This window comes from Equus quagga, chromosome 8 (assembly GCF_021613505.1).
Source record: "Equus quagga isolate Etosha38 chromosome 8, UCLA_HA_Equagga_1.0, whole genome shotgun sequence".
Classification (NCBI taxonomy): Eukaryota; Metazoa; Chordata; class Mammalia; order Perissodactyla; family Equidae; genus Equus; species Equus quagga.
The window spans coordinates 14,877,408-14,896,790 of record NC_060274.1 but is presented as its reverse complement, the minus strand read 5'-3'; the positions used below and the strand labels follow the sequence as shown (position 1 = coordinate 14,896,790).

General features: G+C 40.3%; 1 protein-coding gene across 11 annotated transcripts in view; it reads right to left on the bottom strand.

Moving 5' to 3' along the window:
- The window catches only part of SYNE1 (spectrin repeat containing nuclear envelope protein 1), a 446,099-nt gene that overhangs the window by 22,737 nt on the left and 403,979 nt on the right, over positions 1–19,383 (bottom strand). For all 11 annotated transcript variants that reach the window (XM_046669209.1, XM_046669206.1, XM_046669212.1 and 8 more), the window contains 6 exons: positions 9,364–9,551; positions 8,316–8,466; positions 5,303–5,485; positions 4,645–4,782; positions 2,747–2,938; positions 1,517–1,850 (listed from right to left, as the gene is read on the bottom strand). In XM_046669209.1, coding sequence (XP_046525165.1) covers positions 1,517–1,850; positions 2,747–2,938; positions 4,645–4,782; positions 5,303–5,485; positions 8,316–8,466; positions 9,364–9,551 — 1,186 coding nt within the window. The remainder of the gene's footprint in view (positions 1–1,516; positions 1,851–2,746; positions 2,939–4,644; positions 4,783–5,302; positions 5,486–8,315; positions 8,467–9,363; positions 9,552–19,383) is intronic.

Here is a 19,383-nt window from a genome sequence, read left to right as displayed (position 1 = left end):
TGTAGCTGGGGGCTACATATTGCACAGTGCTGCTTTAGATGCAAAATGCCTATAGGCAGACTATAAAAACAAAATAGAAATGAGAGAAATCATTTCTTTTTTAGACAGTGTCATAACCTGGGAATCCAAATGTGAACCATCAGAAAGAAGCAGAAATATCCTCAGAGAATGTGTGAGATGCATTTACAAGTGTGACAGATTGGCCTCTGATTATTTTATTTTTACTCACCTTCCTTACAATACTCCTCTTTCTCTGTCCATCCCCTCACTACATGTGTTTCTTGGGGTTTGTCCTTCTTGTTTCCCTTTATACACTCTTCCTTGTGATCTCCTCCCTTTCCTCAGGGACAATTACCATTTACATGTGAATAACCACCCAATCTGCCTTCCAGTTCCTGAACTTCAGACCCAGGCACCTACTGCTGGGTTTTTCCATTTGGATACTCACAGTATCACAAAGGATGTGCACAACTGAACTCATCACCTCCCCTTTCTCACTGCCCTGGCCCACAGACACACACAACGTTCTTTCCCTCTTGTGGTCCTCAGGACCTAGGACCACCTACATCTTTCACCAAGATGCCCAAGCCAGAAAATTGCCTCAATTCCAATTCAATCGATCATCAGTTACAGAGGAGACTTCTTACGATTTCTCACATCTCTTCCATTCTCCCAATCCCAATGCTGCAGCCTTGGTTCAGGCCACCATCCTATCTCTGTCCTGGATTATAAAACATTTCTTCTTGGACTCTCTTCCAACATGCTACCTCCATATAGTATCGAGACAATTCTTTGAAAATACGTATCTGATCACATGGCTCCCTCCAGAGAGCCCTGCTACGGCTCTCCATTGCCTTCAGGATAAAAGCCAAACTCCCTTCCATGATGAACGGGCTGCTTTACAACCAGGTCCTGGTCTGCCATCCCCCTCCTCTTTGTCCACTCCATGCCTCCTAATCTACAGCCTTGTCACTCTGGACAAACTTCAGGTGACCAAAAGCACTGTGGCTAACCACAAAGCTGGCATGGGCACCCCATCCTTTCTTCCTCTGAACATTGCAGTGTCCACCTGACCGACTTCCTTCAGATCTCAGCTCTAGGGTCTCTTCTCTAAAGCCTTTCCTCAAAGCTCCAAGTTAGTCGCCATTTGGTGGTGCTTCTATACCGCCATGTGTACATTGGTATCCCGGCACCAAACATTTCACATAGCTGTTTCTTATTTATTTGTCTACGTGCCACACAAGACTGTCTGCTCTTCAAGGGGAAAAGGAACCGTGTATCCCCAGTACTTACAAAGAGTTGTCACATAGTAAGAACGCAAGTGTATTGGAATAAATCAATGGCCATGACAATTTTTGTATTTGACAATCATTAAAATCCAATTATTCCATCATATACCATTTCCCCTAATGGGAGAATGAAGAAGATGATTCAGCTTAGCTTACATATTTCCAGTACCATATCCATTCCTTTTTATTTTCTTTCAAGCCAGCATATGGGAAGAGCTCTTCCCTACCTGATAAGCCAACAGCTCCCCCGAGGTAGAAATCTTTATCTTCCTGACCCTCTTCATCCTCAGAGGGCAGAGTTCGGGACACGGCCGACTCCAGGTCACGACTGAGGTCATAGTCATGGTCCCACTCCAGCGGGATGGAGTCCACACTGGCTGGGGTGTCTCGTCCGGACCGCTCACTCCGGAGGGGCTGAGCGAGTGAGAGGGAGGGGTTCGAGGAGGGCAGGGGGGAGAGCACCCTGTCCGCAGAGGTGTCATGCCAGTGGAGGTCCGAGAGAGCTGCCGAGTCATCCAGCTCCAGCTCCCGGTCAGAGAGGTCGTGCTCGTCATCTGGGAGCTGGAAATGCAGTCAAGCCAACTCGGTTACCATGGCGGGCAGACGATGCCCCCACTGCTTCTTGCTCTGCCTCTTACCAAATTTCAGTGTTCAGGCTTATCTGGGCCACATTTCAACCTCAGCAGGAAAAAGTTTAAACTTCCTATCATCAAATAAATAAGAATCTTCTGATCACTTTTAAAATTGTCTTATAAATTAATCTACCAAAGCCTCAGTTTTTCCACTGGTAAAATGGAAATAATATTAAAACCTACTTCACAAAACTGATGTATGATTAACTAAGACAATGTAAATGAAGACAACCTAGTACCTTGCCTGTAACACACTAGGTACACAATGGGACATATCAGGAGCAAATGGAAATTACTAATAAAGGCATAGCTGGTCCTTTTTTACCTTATATCCCAGATGCAAAATATATTTTATCACAGAAGATTCTAAATATTCTAATAACGTCTCGACAATGGGATGCGATTATGGTAGCAATTAGGGAAATAGAAGAGAAAAAATTAAACTAAATAACCTCATCAACTGAGCAACTGTCTACATGGTTCACTTTCCTCTCCTTATTTCTTCCAGAAGCTTCTTTATCTTCCATAGAAGATATGTGCTAAGAACTCTTCTAAGGTCTTTATATCTATATATGAACTCACTTCATGCCCCAAGCAATCCTTTCTACAAGGTAGGTACTGTTATTAAACCCGTTTTACAGTTGAGGAACCTGAGGCAAGAGACGTGAAGTAACTTGTCCAAGGTTATGTAGCCATCAGAGCTGGGACTGAAACCCGGGGGTGCTGGCTCCAGAGTCTGAGCTCTCATCCACTGTACAATGCTACCTAACCTCACATAATTAATTCTCTTTAGATTTAATGACAATGAAACAAAAAGATACATACGGGCAGGCGAATCAGTTTCTTATGGTATCTTTCTACGCGGCCGAAGACCTCCTGACAGTAACGTCGGAGTTCATCCAGCTCTTCCTCAATGACGGCCGCATCCAAGGGTTCACTCTTTTCTATCAGCTGTTCTCCCTGGGCAATGATCTGCTCTATCTTACTGTGGTTCAAAGAAATTTCCTGCTGGAAGGCCTAGGGAGCACAAATCTCGTGTAATTTTTTATTGCTCACATTGACATGAGATAATTATAAGATACATATTTAGAAAAACCATGTAGGGGATATTGAATTTACCATAAACAATGACAAGCCAAGAGGCCATTACTTTCTAAAGTAAAAAGTAAAAATTTTAAATCACAACAGGAGTCAGAAATGGAAACGTCAGAATTCCACGGCCAGAAAGGCGCCTTTGGCTAATAAAATTTACCACCATAGACAGTGTGGGTAGAGAATCACAGGAAAAAACATTGAAACCCATCATAAAGTTGATAGCACTGGTCATCCCTGACGAAACGCAATGGTAAGCAATACAGTGTGCCTGAAACAAATTTAGCTTTTTAAAGAATTATACTGAAGATTTTAATTTTAAATTTCCTGATTATATGTCAAACATGACTAAGAGAAACCATCCAAAAGACAATTAATGTCACAAATTCTTCTCAGATGATGCTTTTATTGTTTCAGGACACAAGCAGGAAACATGATAACTATTTGAAAAACAAGGAATTCTGGAGGATTATTTAGGCTCATTCTATATGGTTCAAAGAGTGAAGCTGCTGGGGACAAGTTTCAGGGGATAAATTTTAATTCAATACAAGAATAAACTTGGGGATAGGTGAAATTGTCCAATAATGAAAAGAATGCCAGGAGAGAAGGGAGGCTGGTAAGGAGCTCTATAACCCTGCCAAAGGCCAAAAAGAAAAGATTTGACTCCCACTTGGGAGAGATTTCTTGTCAAAGTTTTGAAATATTGATTTGCCTGTGAAACAACTGGGGAGAGTCAGTGTGGGGGGGGGAGGGGGGCAACAGAGGGAGGGGTTGGGCAGAACATCAGGGCTATTTTATGATTTTTTCATTCTGAGAATCTACAATTAAGGGTAACTTCCTTGTTTTATAAAAACCTAGGGTTATGGGCATGATGACTATTCTTTAAAAAAATCTATCTCGGCCAGCCCTGGTGGCCTAGTGGTTAAGTTTGGCACACTCCACTTTGGCAGCCCAGGTTTGGTTCCCAGGCAGGGACCTACGCTTGTCAGTGGCCACGCTGTGGTGGTGGCTCACACACAAAAAGAGGAACGTTGGCAGCAGATGTTAGCTCAGGGTGAATCTTCCTCAGGGGAAAAAAAAATCTAACTATCTTGGGAAGAAAATTTCACAAGCTTCCTTGCTTATTATTCAAGTTGTTAAATGCTCTTCCTTTTAGGGAATCCTTATATCTAATATACATGCCTCCTATTGAAGTTTTTAACTAGCCACTGTGTTGGAAATTATATAGCAAAACACATCAAATATGCTTTCAAATTAACTTAGCATCTAAGAGGGCTGAATATGTGGAATGAAATCCTAACACGAGAGAGTTGTATTGCTCTGGAGCACAGAGGTCAAATAATTTGAAGGTATTAGAAATAAATCAAAAAAATAAAAAACAACCAAAAAGGAAGACCCCTAACACTGTGGCAATCAAGTTAATAATTAAAAGTATGGTTGTTATCTCTCGGTAATGTTCTTTATTTCATTTTTAACATCACTTGCATTTTCCGAATTGTTTTTTCAATCAAGAAGAACTAGTTTTTTGAAAAGAAGAGTTCTCTACGATATTCTTCACAAAAGGATCTACAAAGGCCTTCCTCTTCAGACTTGCCTCACACTGATCGTTTGGAATATCAATAATCTATTACCTTGAGTTGCTTTATTTTAGCTTGAACGTCACACTCAGAAAAATGCTCGATATTAGTGAGCTGCAGATCCATCTCCGTCAGCCACACCAGAATGCTGTCGCGTGCCGTCTCGAATTCCTCACGCTGGCCAATGAAATGCTGGAGGTGGAGAGAAAATAATAACAATTAACAAGGCCACATACACGTACTGAGATGGCACTACCAATTCCAATGTTCTTCTGAAAAGTCATTTTCTTAACAAGCAACGAGAACCCTGCAATCCTTTATCATATAAATTAAGGCGATGTATGCTCCTATAATTTTACGCAACTTCTCTTCCATAATGTGTTACATAAGGAGGTTGTCGGAATCTATCAAATGTTATTAGATTGGAGGTCATTTAATAGCAAAAAATCGAAGGAAACTTTCTTCCACATTAGAATTTCAGACAACCGAATGTCATCCTTTGCTGATCCTTGAGCCAGTGGCTTAACTGAATGTTTCAAGAGGCCCCACAACGTTTGTGCATGGAACATTCAGATCACTCAAAAACTAACCCCCGACACTCATCTTGCCATCCCAGTCTTACAAAATCACTGAGATTATGTCTTAACGTTGTGTTTCAATAGCCCCCTCCTGTCCTCTGGGCTCTAAGCTACGGAAGAGGCATAATGAAGACCTTGAGTCTGCGCAAGATGGAGGTGACACGCTTTTGCAGGTTGTCCCATCTCTGGTTGCCTTCGTGAACCATCTGTTTCAGGCTGCATGCAGAGTCAGTGCGGTTCTCTCTGGCCAGGCGGCGGTACTGCTTGTTGATCAGCTCCAGCTGAGTCAGGCTCTCGTGGACCTGGCGCTGGAAAGCCTAAGACCACAGAGAAGCATATGGGTGAGGGAAATGGGGGACAGGCTCTCAGCAAGGTCATACTGCAGAATCGGGGAGAATGGGAAGTCACATGGTCACGGATAGGGAAAAGGCCATTTCTAGCAAGAGTATGCTTCCCTTTGTTAAAGCAAAGTGCTGTAATCAGGGTGGCTTAAGGAAAGAGAGTGGATCAAACACAAATATGAAAGAAAATGGTACACAGTAGTAAATATATGTATATATGTTCAAGCATGTACATGTACATATCCACATATAACACACACATATATAGAATATAGCTTTTAAAATAATTAACAGCCTGAAAAAAATTTTCCCATAAAACAGACTACAAACATATTTAAGTGTGCTGAAATGTGATTGAAATGTTCAATACTTCTGATTTCAATACTGAGAAAAAGATCCACAATAGACCTGGTTTTTTATTTGTAAGATACGTTATTTCCTCAAAATCCAGAAAGTGCCTCAATTCTGGTGTCCATTAAGGAAAAAAATGAAACTGCCTTTTACAGATGGCCCTCTAAATGCAAGCTATTAATTTTTAAAAATTTTTTTGGTGAGGAAGATTGGCCCTGAGCTAACACCTGTTGCCAATCTTCCTCTTTTTTCTCCCCCCTCCCCAAACCCAGTACATAGCTGTGCATCCTAGTCATAAGCCCTTCCAGATCTTCTATGTGGGATGCCACCACATCATGGTTTGATGAGTGGTGTGTTGGTCCGCACCCAGGATCCAAACCAGCGAACCCCGGGCCACCAAAGCAGAGCGTGCAAACTTAACCACTCGGCCATGGGGCTAGCCCCACTATTATTTATTTTTAAGAAAAGCAGTTCAGTCAAACACAAGCAACCTTACATGGAAAAAAGTTTGTAACATGCTCTATTTCTTTTTTGTGGCTCCCGTGAATTATTCTCTTTTTCTAAAACGTGTTAGAGCTGATGAACCACTTTACAGGGTACTGTCTATTTATTTTGGAGGTGAGTCTATGAACGGTTTAGAGTTTCTGAAGGTAAAATACTCTCTTCTTTCTCTCTGCAATCTAGCATTGCCCTAGCATAAGAATTATCTGGCCAAAATAAAATGAAGCATTTTTTTTTTCAAACTCATGTAAACGATTTATGACTGATTTCTATCCTGGCATTAGATAGAAAACTCTAATTAATTGGACTGTATATAGTCATTTAAATCCCAAAGTTCTGTTTCCTTTGGCTCATCACACTGTTTACATGCTATCACATTTATGCCTCTGAAATGGTTTTCCTTCTGAGTGTTGCTTTAAAGAGCCCTCATCCTAATAAATCCAATTTTCTATTCTATCAAACTTTAAGTCATTTCCTCAGAAAAGGAAGTGGAAGGGCATGTTCAGCTTTTGCCATTACTGGAAGTCGGAGTAAAAGTTTGCCTGCTGGCGTGATGGTGGGCACCATGTGTGGGCACCCCAGCAAACCCAGATCCATCCCAAATATTCCTGCAATTGGCCAGACTAAATTTTGTTGGTCTCCAAACAAAACTTTGTTTTAGCGATTACTTTCTGTCTCTTAAGAAAATTAATTATAAGATAAATTATAAAATCATTCATTGTAGAAGCCAAATATATGGCTAACCTTTGCCATAAAATCTGAGAGTCCAAAATAGCATCAAAAAGACCTCATATAATCTGCTTTGTAGTATAAGCCAATTATAGAAGGTTTTAACCTCTATGAGGCTGAGTGTGGTAAGATGCAGTACGTGAACACTTCCACTAGCACTGGCTCACACCGGATGACCCGGAATGTACTGCAGAGCTTATTCTGGATTTTTACTAGAAGTTTTCTAAGGGAAATCCTTCTATATAGTAAAATTTTTTTCCTGTAATTTAGTGGTACAGTTATATATAAATCCGCAAATTGTAAGGTAAAAACGAACTCAGCTGGATTTGGTTGGAGTTTTAGTTTTATTTTTAAACATCTTGGGAAGCTTGGGGCCGAAATTAGCAACCAAGAATGATGTTTGTAAGCTACGTGCGTCAGAACTGTTTGTTGTCAATATATATGAGTACATTTCTGCCGATCAGTGGGAATTGATGGGAAAAGAAAATTCACATTAAAAAATGGGCCACTTTAGGTCATGCCAGCTCCTCTGTGAAAATGAGAGACAGCTGAGAAGTCAAGGTTTCACAGTATCACAGTGACGGAGCAGAGTCAAGATTGCACAACCAGCAAGGAACAGGGATCAGTTATTGAACGATTCCTTCCTTTATGAACATGATTTCACTGCTGCTATTTTTCTCTCTATGTAACTGAAGAGTCTTGGTGACTCATAAGAATGGCGTGGCTCTTCATTTGTAATTAGAAATGGCTTATGACTAAAATGTTTTATTCAATTCTGGAGCTGATTCTATTTTATCGATGATTAAAAAATATATATCAATGCTCCAATTAGGTAAAAAAATCAAGAAAATATATTTGGAAGATGGATTTGTATAGTATGGGAAACCATCATATTTTAGTCTTAGATGGTTGATTGTGAATAATTATGAAATAAGAAGAATGCCAAGATCTTTTGGGGGGAAATCATGATTCTTGTTTTCTAATAGAACTTCTCTTCATTAATACTGTGTTTGTAATTCTTGATCATCTTAAATTAAAATAAAAACCTTCTTTCCCCCCTTCTTTGTCTACTTACGATAATAATAAAGATGACCACAAAGTCATCACTCAACGATTGGAACAAATAATGTGAGGGTGAACACTTAGGTTATGTCTCGGGAAAGCAACCACCAGCTGGCTGTTCTCATAGCAAAATAAGGATTAAATATTTGGAATTGTAAATCACCTCAAATTTCTTTAGTTCTTCCTTGGCAACTGTATAGAGCACCCCAGAAGAGCTGGGGAAGGCAGCTGTCCTTTCTGAAGTCTTCAGCCAATCTTCAAAACGAGAATAGTCATCCAGAAACTTCTGCCACAGTCGCCACGTCTCTTCAATTCTGACAGAGGAAACGAAAGAACAGAAATGGACTGTTGAGACTGTTTATGCTCCAGAACCCTGCCTGTTGCCTGCAACGGGATTAAGAGTGCCCAAACAAACAAATGTTGTGCCAAACAATAACTGTGCCTTGCGCCAAATTTGACCAGAGTGAAAAAGAGACAACTGTTTGAGCTAAAATGAAACAGCTGTGCGCGCGTGTATGTGTGTGTGTGTGTAACACATCCTGCAGCTCTGGATTTGGACTTAGTCAAATCGAGTGTCACAAGCACACAATGTTAACTGTTCTGGATCTGCGAAAGGGAGTTTAGAAGTGCAACACGATGTTCACGGTGCACACTCACACCAAGGTTCTGCTAAAATAAATTATCTAATGTTTAAAAATCCATCAATTCCTACATCAAACTCACCATCATCAAAATCAACCTATGATAGCAAGACAAATGTTATCCTTTCAAGCGTTCCCCAGAGAGGCAAAGATTCTGTGCCTTAAATCATGATGATAATTTTCTAACATATGACTAATTTTTAGTGCCTTGAATCTCAAACGGTTTAAAGATAAGCACTTTGTTTTATTATTTCATTTTTAATAAAAAAATGTTGCTTTTTCACACCATCAATTCTGTAACCTTATACTCACTCAGCAAGGGCATATGTTTATTTTTCTGAATTATATTTAAACCGTTAAGTCAGGCATAACTTGGGGTTGTTCTATTTATATACTACCTTTATACCTACTTATTTTCCCAACTAAATGTAGGCGACGGCAAGTTTGTGAAACCAAGGCTGTTTTTGGACATTGCAACCAAAAGGAAATAGTGAACCATGGGTACTCTGGGTCATTTTTTTCTTCCTTTCGGTCCTCCCTCTTTCCCAACTGTTTGAACATCCCACTTACTTGAGCCTTCTTTCCATGGACATAGCACAGATATTTCTCCATCGCCGGTCCAGGTTTCGTGTAGCCTGCTGGATGGAATCACACTCGGCATCTGTGGCACAGGCATCACAGTCATGCAGCAGGACCTCACACAGGTTGAGGACAGAGGCCACGCCCGTGCTGTGTTTCTCTATGTCTCTCTGAAGCTCCTGTAGGGAATGAGACATACCTGGTTCAAATACTTGCATACAGGGGGGAGAAACTGTAGCAGTATTCACTGACTGATAAATGGGCAGGCAGAACCTTCACAAATATTTCATTTCCTTGATTGGGTGAGGTTTGTTCAACTTCATTTATGAAAGTACGGCAAGCTCAAAAGTATGAGAAAATGAAACTAGAGCTATTTCAGCCATGTGAGCAATATCAAAATATAAACTGAACAAATGAAACAGACTATATTAACTATAATAAGAGTAAAATTGGCTTCTTTAGTGATCGAAAAATGAATCTTGCCCCAGACTCCATTTCACAGATATATCACTTCCATTCCAATCCATCGATCAATCAATCAAAGGAATACAGGTGCTCCTGTTAAGAGCTGGGATTTGCTCTCTAAAGAGCCACAAACTGTTTTAAACAGTTAATTCCACCATCATGAAAAGGCACCATGGTTTAAGGGACTTGGGTTCTCCATCATGTATGACATCATTACCATCAGCAGCTTCCTCAGTGAGCAATTTTAAATGTAGGACAGAAATAGAAAGCTTATGATGATAAACAAGGCATTGAATTTCCCCAGCGGTCTACCATGTGAAATTTTCATACTGCATAGAACGTAAATGGAAAATGTACATTGTGTTTTCTGTTGAGCTTTTAACTCAATTTATGCAAAGTATTCCTTAATTAAAAGTGAGGCCTCCCATAACCATCTTTTGCTTACCCTATTCATCAAGCTCCTTAAAGTATTTTCCTTTTCTTTGGTGCAGTTCTTGAACTTGCCTAGCTGTTCTCTCGTTCTGGTGATAATTCCCGAACTTACTCAGATAGCTGGCATTTACATCCTTGTGTGTATATTCTCTTTAACACCATGTTCCAATGTCTTCTCTACAAACACTAGCCTATGGTTGACTCCAATAACAGTGCTTTTGATTAATTTTTGGAGATTTTATAAACTAGACACTAGAAGATAAATTCTTTCAAAATATTTCTATTTCACTAAACACTTCTCAAATCTCTTGCATACCCTTCTTCATTTCTATGGAAGCTATCACAGGAATTGCTGGTCTAAAAATACAAAATAAAATATCACAAAAATTGAACTCAACATTTGCTCAGAATAAAGACAGAGACTTGAGTGAATGAGATCACATGTTTGTAGGTCTTAAAGTGCATCTTGTACAAGTATATACATTAGGAAGCAGTGATAGGGACTTACCACAATCCATGTATTTAAAGAAGTTTTAGCATTTTGATTTACTCTTCCCTAAGTACTCAAAAGTTTCTTTTTCCAGCTTTATGGAGACATAATTGACATATAACATTGTGTAAGTTTAAGGTGTACAATGTGATGATTTGATATATGTATCTAGTGAAATGATTACCACAGTAAGTTTAGTTAACAGCCATCACCTCACATACTTAGAATTTGTGTGTTTGTGTTGAGAACTTTAAAGATTTACTCTCTCAGCAACTTTCAAATATACAACACGGTATTGTTAACTATACTCACCATACTATACACTGTATCACCAGAACTTAGACAAACTGGAAGTTTGTACCCATTGACCACTTTCATCTATTTCCCCCATCACTAACCCCCACCTCTGGAAACCACCAATCTACTTTGTGTTTCCATGAGTTCAATTTTTTAGATTCCACACATAAGTAAGATCATACAATATTCGTCTTTCTCCAAGTTATTTCACTTAGCAAAATGACCTCAAGGTTCATCCATGTTGTTGGAAATGTCAGTATTCTGTCTTTTTCATGGCTGAATAATATTCCATTGTATATACACCCCAACTTCTTTAACCATTCTTCCGTCAGTGGACACTTAGGTAGTTTCCATGTACATATTCACTGTTGTAAATAATGCTGTAATGAACATGTGGATGGAAGTATCTCTCCAAGATGGCAATTTCGTTTCCTCTGGATACATACCCAGAAGCGGAATTGCTTGATTATATGAGAGTTCTATTTTTAATTTTTGAGGAGCCTCCATAATGCCTTCCATATTGGCTGTACCAATATACAGTCCCGCCACCAGTGCACAAGGGATCCCTTTTCCCCACATCCTCACCAGCACTTGTTATTGCTTGTCTTTTTGATCAACAGCCATTCTAAGACGTGTGAGTTGATATCTCACTGTGGTTTTGATTTGCCATTCCCTTATGATTAGTGATGCTGAACATCTTTTCATGTACCTGTTGCCCATTTGAATGTCTCTTTTGGAAAAATGTCTATTCAAGTTCTTCAATCATTTTTAAATTGGATTATTTTTTTTTTTTGCTATTGAGTTATATGAGTTCCTTATATACTTTGGATATTAATACTTTATCAGATAACATAATTTGCAAATATTTTTGCCCATTCCACAGGTAGGCTTTTCATTTGATTGGTCATTATTTTTGCTGTGCAGAAGCTTTCTAGTTTGATTTAGTCCCATTTGTTTATTTGTTGTTGTTGTTAGTTGTGCTTTTGGTGTCATATTTAAAAATCATTTCAAGACCAATGTTCAGGAGCTTTTTTCCTATGTCTTCTTCTAGGAGTTTTATGGTTTCAGGTCTTACATTTAAGTCTTTAATTCGAGTTAACTTTTGTGAGTGGTGTAAAATAGAGGTTATTTCCTTCTTTTGCACATGATTATCGAGTTTTCCCAACATCATTTTTTGAAAAGGCTATCTTTTCCCCATTGAATATTCCTGGCTCCCTGTCAAATATTAGTTGACCATATATGTGGGGGCTTATTTCTGGGCTCTGGCTTCTGTTCCATTGATCTATATGTCTGTTTTTATGCCAGTACCACATTGTTTTGATTACTATAAATTTGTAATATAATTTAAAGCCAGGAAGTGTGATGCCTCCAGCTTTGTTCTTCTTTCTCAGAATTGCCTGGGTTATTCAGGGTCTTTTGTGGTTCCATACAAATTTAGGTTTATTTATTTATTTATTTTTTGGTGAGGAAGATTTGCCCTGAGCTAACACCCATGCCAATCTTCCTCTATTTTTTGTATGTGAGATGCCTCCATAGCACGGCTGATGAGTGGAGTAGGTACGCACCTGGGATCCAAACACGCGAACCTGGGTTGCTGAAGTGGAGCACATGGAACTTTAACCACTTGGCCATGGGGCCAGCCCAGTTTATTATTTTTATTTCTTTAAAAAATGCCATTGGAATCTTGATAGGGATTGCACTGAATCTATAGATGGCTTTGGGTAGTATGGACATTTTAACAATATTAATTCTTCTAATCCATGAGCATGGGTTATCTTCCCATTTATTTCCATCCTCTTCAAAGTCTTTCATCAGTACCTTATGAAAACTATAAGTTTTCACTGTACAGATTTTTCACATCCTTGGTGAAATTTGTATTCCAAGTATTTTATTGTTATTGACGCTATTGTAAATGGAATTGTTTTCTCTACTTTTTCAGATAATTCATTGTTAGCATACAGAAATGCCCCGATTTTTGTACATTGAATTTTGTACATTGAATTTGTGTCCTACAACCTTATTGAATTTATTAGTTCTAACAGTTTTTTGTTGGAGTCTTTAGGATTTTCTATATACACGATCAAGTCATCTGCAAACAATTTTACTTCATCCTTTCTGATTTGGATGCCTTTTATTTCTTCTTTTGTGTGATTACTCTGCCTAGGAATCCAGTACTATGTTGAATAGGATTGGTGAGAGTGCCATCCTTATCTTGTTTCTGATCTTAGAGGAAAAGCTTTCAACATTTCACCACTGAGAATAATGTTAGCTGTGGGCTTGTCATATACGACCTTAATCATGCTGAGGTATGTTCCTTCTATACCCAATCTGTTCAGAGTTTTTATCATTTGAATTTTTTCAAATGCTTTTTCTGCATCTATTGAGATGATCACATGATTTTTACCTTTCATTCTATTAATTTGAAATATCATATGTATTCTGTATGTTGAACCATTCTTACATCCAGAGATGAATCCAACTTGATCACAGTGTATGATCCTTTTAATGTGCTGTTGAATTTGGTTTGCTAGTACTTTGATGAGAATTTTTGCATCTATATTCATAAGGGATATTGGCGTTTAGTTTTCTTTTCTCGTAGTGTCCTCGTCTGGCTTTGGTATCAGGGTAATGCTAGCCTTGTAAAATGAGTTTGAGAGTGTTCCCTCACCTTCAACTTTTTGGAAAAGTCAGAAGGATTGACTTTAAATGTTCGGTAGAATTCTCCTGTGAAACCATCTGGTTTTGAACTTCTCTTTGTTGAGATGTTTTTGATTACTAATTCAGCCTCCTTATTCATGACTGAACTGTTCAGATTTTCTGTTTCTTCATGATTCATTGTTGGTAGGTTATATGTTTCTAGAATTTATCCATTTCTTCTGGGTTGTCCAATTTGTTGGCATATTATTATTCATAGTAGTCTCTTATGATCCTTTGTATTTCTGTGGTATCAGTTGTAACATCTCCACTTTCATTTATGATTTTTATTTATTTGGGTCCTCTCTTTTCTTATTGGTTAGTCTAGCTAAAGGTTTGTCAATTTTGTTTATCATTTCAAAGAACTAACTCTTAGTTTTGTTAATCTTTTCTATTGTTTTCCTGTTCTCTATTTCATTTATTTCTGCTCTAATCTTATTTCCTTTCCTCTACCAACTTTGGGTTTAGTTTGTTCTTTTCTAGTTCTTTGAGGTATAAAGTTAGGTTGTCTATTTGAGATCTTTCCATTTTCTTAATGTAGTTGTTTATGGCTATAAAATTCCCTCTTAGAACTTATTTTGCTGCATCCCATAGGTTTTGATAAGTTTTATTTCCTTTTTTTTTGTCTCAAGATTTTTTTTACTTCCCTTTTGATTTCTTCTTTGATCCATTGGTTGTTCAGAAGTGTGTCATTTAGTTTCCATATACTTGTGAAGTTTCCAGCTTTCTTCCTGTTATTGATTTCTTGTTTCATATCATTGTGGCTGGAAAAGATACTTGATATAATTCCTATTTGCTTGAATTTGTGGAGACGTGTTTTGTGGTCTAACACATAATCTATTTTGGACAATGTTCCATGTTCTGAGGTGGCATGAAGAAGCAGGTACTGATGGCTGGGCTCTGCCATGGCCTCTGGTTGGGTGAGGTCCCAGGCTGTGTTCCCTGGCAGAACGGGGCCACTGGTAGGACTTTGTCACTGAGCAGAGCTACAGGCTGGGTTCTGCAATTGCTCCTGGTTGGGTGGGATGTCAGGCTGTGCTCTGAGACCACATGATGCTGCTGGCTGGACTGTGTTCAGCTGGGGCCACAGGCAGGGCTTTGCGGTTGGACTGGACTTCAGGCTACACTCTGTGATCATGTAGGGCTGCAGGCTGTGCCCCAAAGTTGGGCGAGGCCACAGTCTGGGCTTCATGATCAGGTAGGCCACTGGCTGTGCTCCCCTGTTGGTCAAGGTCACTGGCTGGGCCCTCTGGTCAGCAGGGGCCTCCAGCTGTATCCCACAGTGGGGGGAGCTAGAGACTATGCTCCATGGTTGGGCTGGGTCACTGTCCAGGCCTTCTTGTTGGATGGGGCCGCAGGCTGTGCTTGGTGATTGGGTGGAGTCACGATCTGAGCTCCCTGCTTGGGCAAGGCTGCAGGCAGTGTTCAGCCATCAGACAAGGCTGGACTCCACTGCTAAGTGGGGTTGTAGGCTGGGCTCCATGGCTGGGTGGGGTTGTACACTGTCTGGGTGGCTGGGCAGGGATGTAGGTTGGGCTCTGAAGCTGCGAGGGTCACTGTTCAGGCTCCCTGGTTGCAGGACCAGAAGCTATGCTCAGCAGTTGGGTAGGGCTGAGGCTCGGCTCCCTGCCCAAGCAGGGCTGTTGGATGGGCTCCATGGTTGCCTAGGTTCTCTGGCCTGGCTTCCCGGTGGGGCGAGACTGGCGGCCATGCTCAGCTGTTGGGTGAGGCTGAGAATTTGCTTCCCTGCCCAGGTCGAGTGGTAGAAAGGGCTCCACGGCCAGTATGGCCCTTTGTCTGGGGACTCAATCAGGAGAACTGCCAACTGAGCTCCCAGGCCAGATGAGGACACTGGTTTGGCTCTGTAAGGGCAGAGATGCTGGCTAGGATCTCTGCTTGGGTGCAGCTACTAGCAGGAATGTGGTCGGCGAAGATCTGAGTGCTGGTTGCTATCAGCTGCACCCTACTTCTCTGTCTCTATGTGATCCCAGTGGTTGAGCCCCACCAATTCCCCTAGCGATTCCTGTAAAGTGAGACTCAAGTGAGCCTCTGGGGATGCATCCCATAATTCCAGGGGAGCTGGATGCCCACGTTGGCCTCTCTTTTCCCACTGGGGAAGCCATAGGCCCAGAGGGACCCTCTTGGTGCAATGCTGTGCCAGCCTGGCGAGTGGCGATGCGGTCAGATTCCAGCCGCTCCCCTTATCCTTCTAATGCGATTCCTCCTGGTCTCTATGGTCCAGGGGTTGCTTCAGCCTCAGCCCCGGGTTCTTGGATGTTCACTGTGGTGTCTTGCCTAGTTGCTAGTTGGTCTTGTGAGGGGGGCTTAACTCAGGAATGACCTGTGTCACATCTTGATGACATCGCTTCTCCACATCCTTTTGATTAGATCTCGGAGTGGACTGCTGGAGGCTCAGTGTGGATGACTCAGAATTAAAAATGCCAGGGGACCTGCTCACAGGGGGGTCCTCACAATTTTGAGAGATTTACCTCCAGGAACTCAACCAGGTTCCCACAGCAAATATCAGAGAAATGTCCCCTAGTGCTTCTGCTCAAAAGTTTTTGTTAAAATCAATAAACGAAGTAAGGATTGAGGGGTTTTATAATTATATATAAGTGCCCTAATACGCTTAAGGTATTTTATTCTCAGCTTGAACCTCCACTGGCAATGGTCTCGAATGGTCACAGAGTGTCCTGAATTTATTCTTCTTCATCTATAACACAGAGAAATTTGACAAAATGTTCTCTGAGGCCATCTCAAGTCTACATATATTTCTGCCCAATTAAGTCTGTAAGAATTAGATACATTGTCAAGAGAAACACCCAGAAATTCCACACAGGGAAATAGGAGAAAACACATTTCTTATCCATTTCACCTATTTAAATATTTGTCAGAATTATTCCCCTCTGGAGACAGATTACTATTTATCTGTCTTTTACAACATGGATCCCAAATGCCACAATTTTTACAGAATTGTTATCAAACATTTTCCACCAAGGAAACTGGAGTAAATATGGTATGATTAAAATAAAATTTACTGAGCACACACTTTGAGCTAGGCCCTGTGCCACATGCTTTCCTCATTAATTTTTATAATAACACTGTGAATATTAGCATTCTTTTTTTTCCTGAGGAAAATTTGCCCTGAGATAACATCCATTGCCAATCTTCCTCTCTTTTTACTTGAAGAAGATTGGCCCTGAGCTAACATCCGTGGCAATCTTCCTCTATTTTGTATGTGGGATGACACCACAGCGTGGCTTGATGAGCCGTGTGCAGGTCTGTGCCCAGGATGTGAACCTGCGAACCCCGGGCCACTGAAGTGGAGTGTGCAAACTTAACTGCTATGCTACTGGGCTGGAGGGATGTGAGGGTTAAAATAGTTGATTACTTTGCTCCAGGTCATGCAGAAAGGTGGTGAGGTCAGGATTTGAACCCAAAACGTCTTCACTTTTAACCACCAGTGCACAGTTTTTTTAAACTGTAATTTAAAATTTAATTAAAAGGCAATATAAGCATACATTAATATATTAAAAAGCCAAAAACTACTACTAAACTCCCAATGAAGCAGTCCCTTTTCCACTCCAGATTCTTCTTCTTCAGAAACAACCATTTCCACCTCTTGTAGCTCTGTCTTCTGTTTCTTACTTCTGTATTTTTAAGTAACACCTTTATGTTGCTATTTCTTGATTTTTTTTTTTTTTAAAGATTGGCACCTGAGCTAACAACTGTTACCAATCTTTCTTTTTTTTTCTGCTCTTTCTCCCCAAGTCCCCCCAGTGCACAGTTGCGTATTCTAGTTGTGGATCTCTCTGGTTGTTTCATGTGGGACGCCACCTCAGCATGGCTTGATGAGCAGCGCCCAGGATCCGTGAAACCCTGGGCCGCCAAAGCAGAGGGCACGAACTTAACCACTTGGCCACGGGGCCGGCCCCCTCCTGATTTTTAATTTTAGATATTATTGACTCTCCTATAGTAGAAAAGGAATAAACTTCTACGTGACTCATGGGGCTCCAATACGTGTTTTAGCTCATCTTATAGCTAGAGCCATATTCATTGCTTGCACGACTATGGTTATTCAGCATTTTTCACATATGAGTAACAAAATTTGCTATGGTTAGATTTCTTTTCTTATGTAACTTTTTATTTTTCTGGAATCAATAATTCTCCCTCTCTTTCTCCATCTCTCTAAAATATGTATTGCCAGCTTCTAGTCTCTCTCCTAGGGAGCTAATAAAACTCCTTCCACTGTGGCTAAGCCCATCGGGCAATCTGTTTTCCTTCCATCTCAGAGCATCCTATCTCTCTAATTCTGTCTGGGCAGGTGTGCTCTCTAGGTTTCAGTACAGCTCTCATCTGGAACTTTCCTTTACCATCATCCTGGGAATTTCCCTCTCTTTATCCTGGTTGAATATTATTTTTCCTCTCATTTTACTATTGGTTGCATATCTTTCAGTAGCTTCCTGTGAATGTGTGCATAGGAGGCAAATATTTTATATATTGAATGATGGGTATAATATTTTAAATTATTAATAATTTTTGGGGCCGGCCCCGTGGCTAAGTGGTTAAGTTCTTGCACTCCATTGCAGCAGCTCGGGGTTTTGCTGGTTCAGATCCTGGGCGTGGACATGGCACTGCTCATCAGGCCACACTGAGGCGGCATCCCACATGCCACAACTAGAAGGACCCACAACTATAGTACACAACTATGTACGGGGGCGGGGGGGGCGGGGGGATTTGGGGAGATAAAGCAGGAAAAAAAAAAAAGATTGGCAACAGTTGTTAGCTCAGGTGCCAATCTTTAAGGAGAAAAAAAAAAGATTGGCAACAGTCGTTAGCTCAGGTGCCAATCTAAAAACAAATAAATAAAAAAATAATAATTTTCTCAGCTTCTCCCAGCTTCCAGCATTGTTTTGGAGAAATCAGACTTTTTCACCTCAGAAACCTTAAAGATCTTCTCTTTATTGCCCATGTTCTGAACGCTCATAATGGTTTTGCTCTGTCCTGGGCATGTGAGGGCCTTGTGCTCTAGAAGTGTGTTTTTCAGTTTGGGAAATTCTTTTCCATTACTACTTTGATAAATTTCTTCCTCTCTGTTTTCTTTATTCTTTTGGGGGGACTTTTATGGAATAACTGAATTAGATTTTGAAACTCTTGCATTAATCCTTTAACTTGTTATATTTTGTCTTCTACTTTTCATATATCTATCTTTTTGTTTTGCTTTTTGAGAGATATTCTCAATTCTGAAAGTCCCTTTTTAAAAAAATGATATTCTTTTCTGAATGCAAAATCTTTCATCTTTATGAGGTTATTTTGTTGGTTTGTTTTTTTCCTCGCTCTACAATGCGTTTCCTTGGATTTTTTTTTTCCTATTTATTTTGGTCTCTTCTTTCCATGTAGAAGTTCTCTTTAGTGGTAGAGATTCTTGCCTATCCACTTATTTATGAATGAGTCAGCCCTTGGAAGCTATGCATGCATCCAAGACATGCCAGGCGGGAGGCTTCACCGTAGGGAAGGTAGGTAGGGGTCAGGTCTTTGGTTGATACTAATATCACTACCCAAAGATCTCTTCTCTTGGTCTCGTCAGTTTCTCCAGAGAGGGTCCCTCCCATCTCTTGGCTGTTGTATAAGCC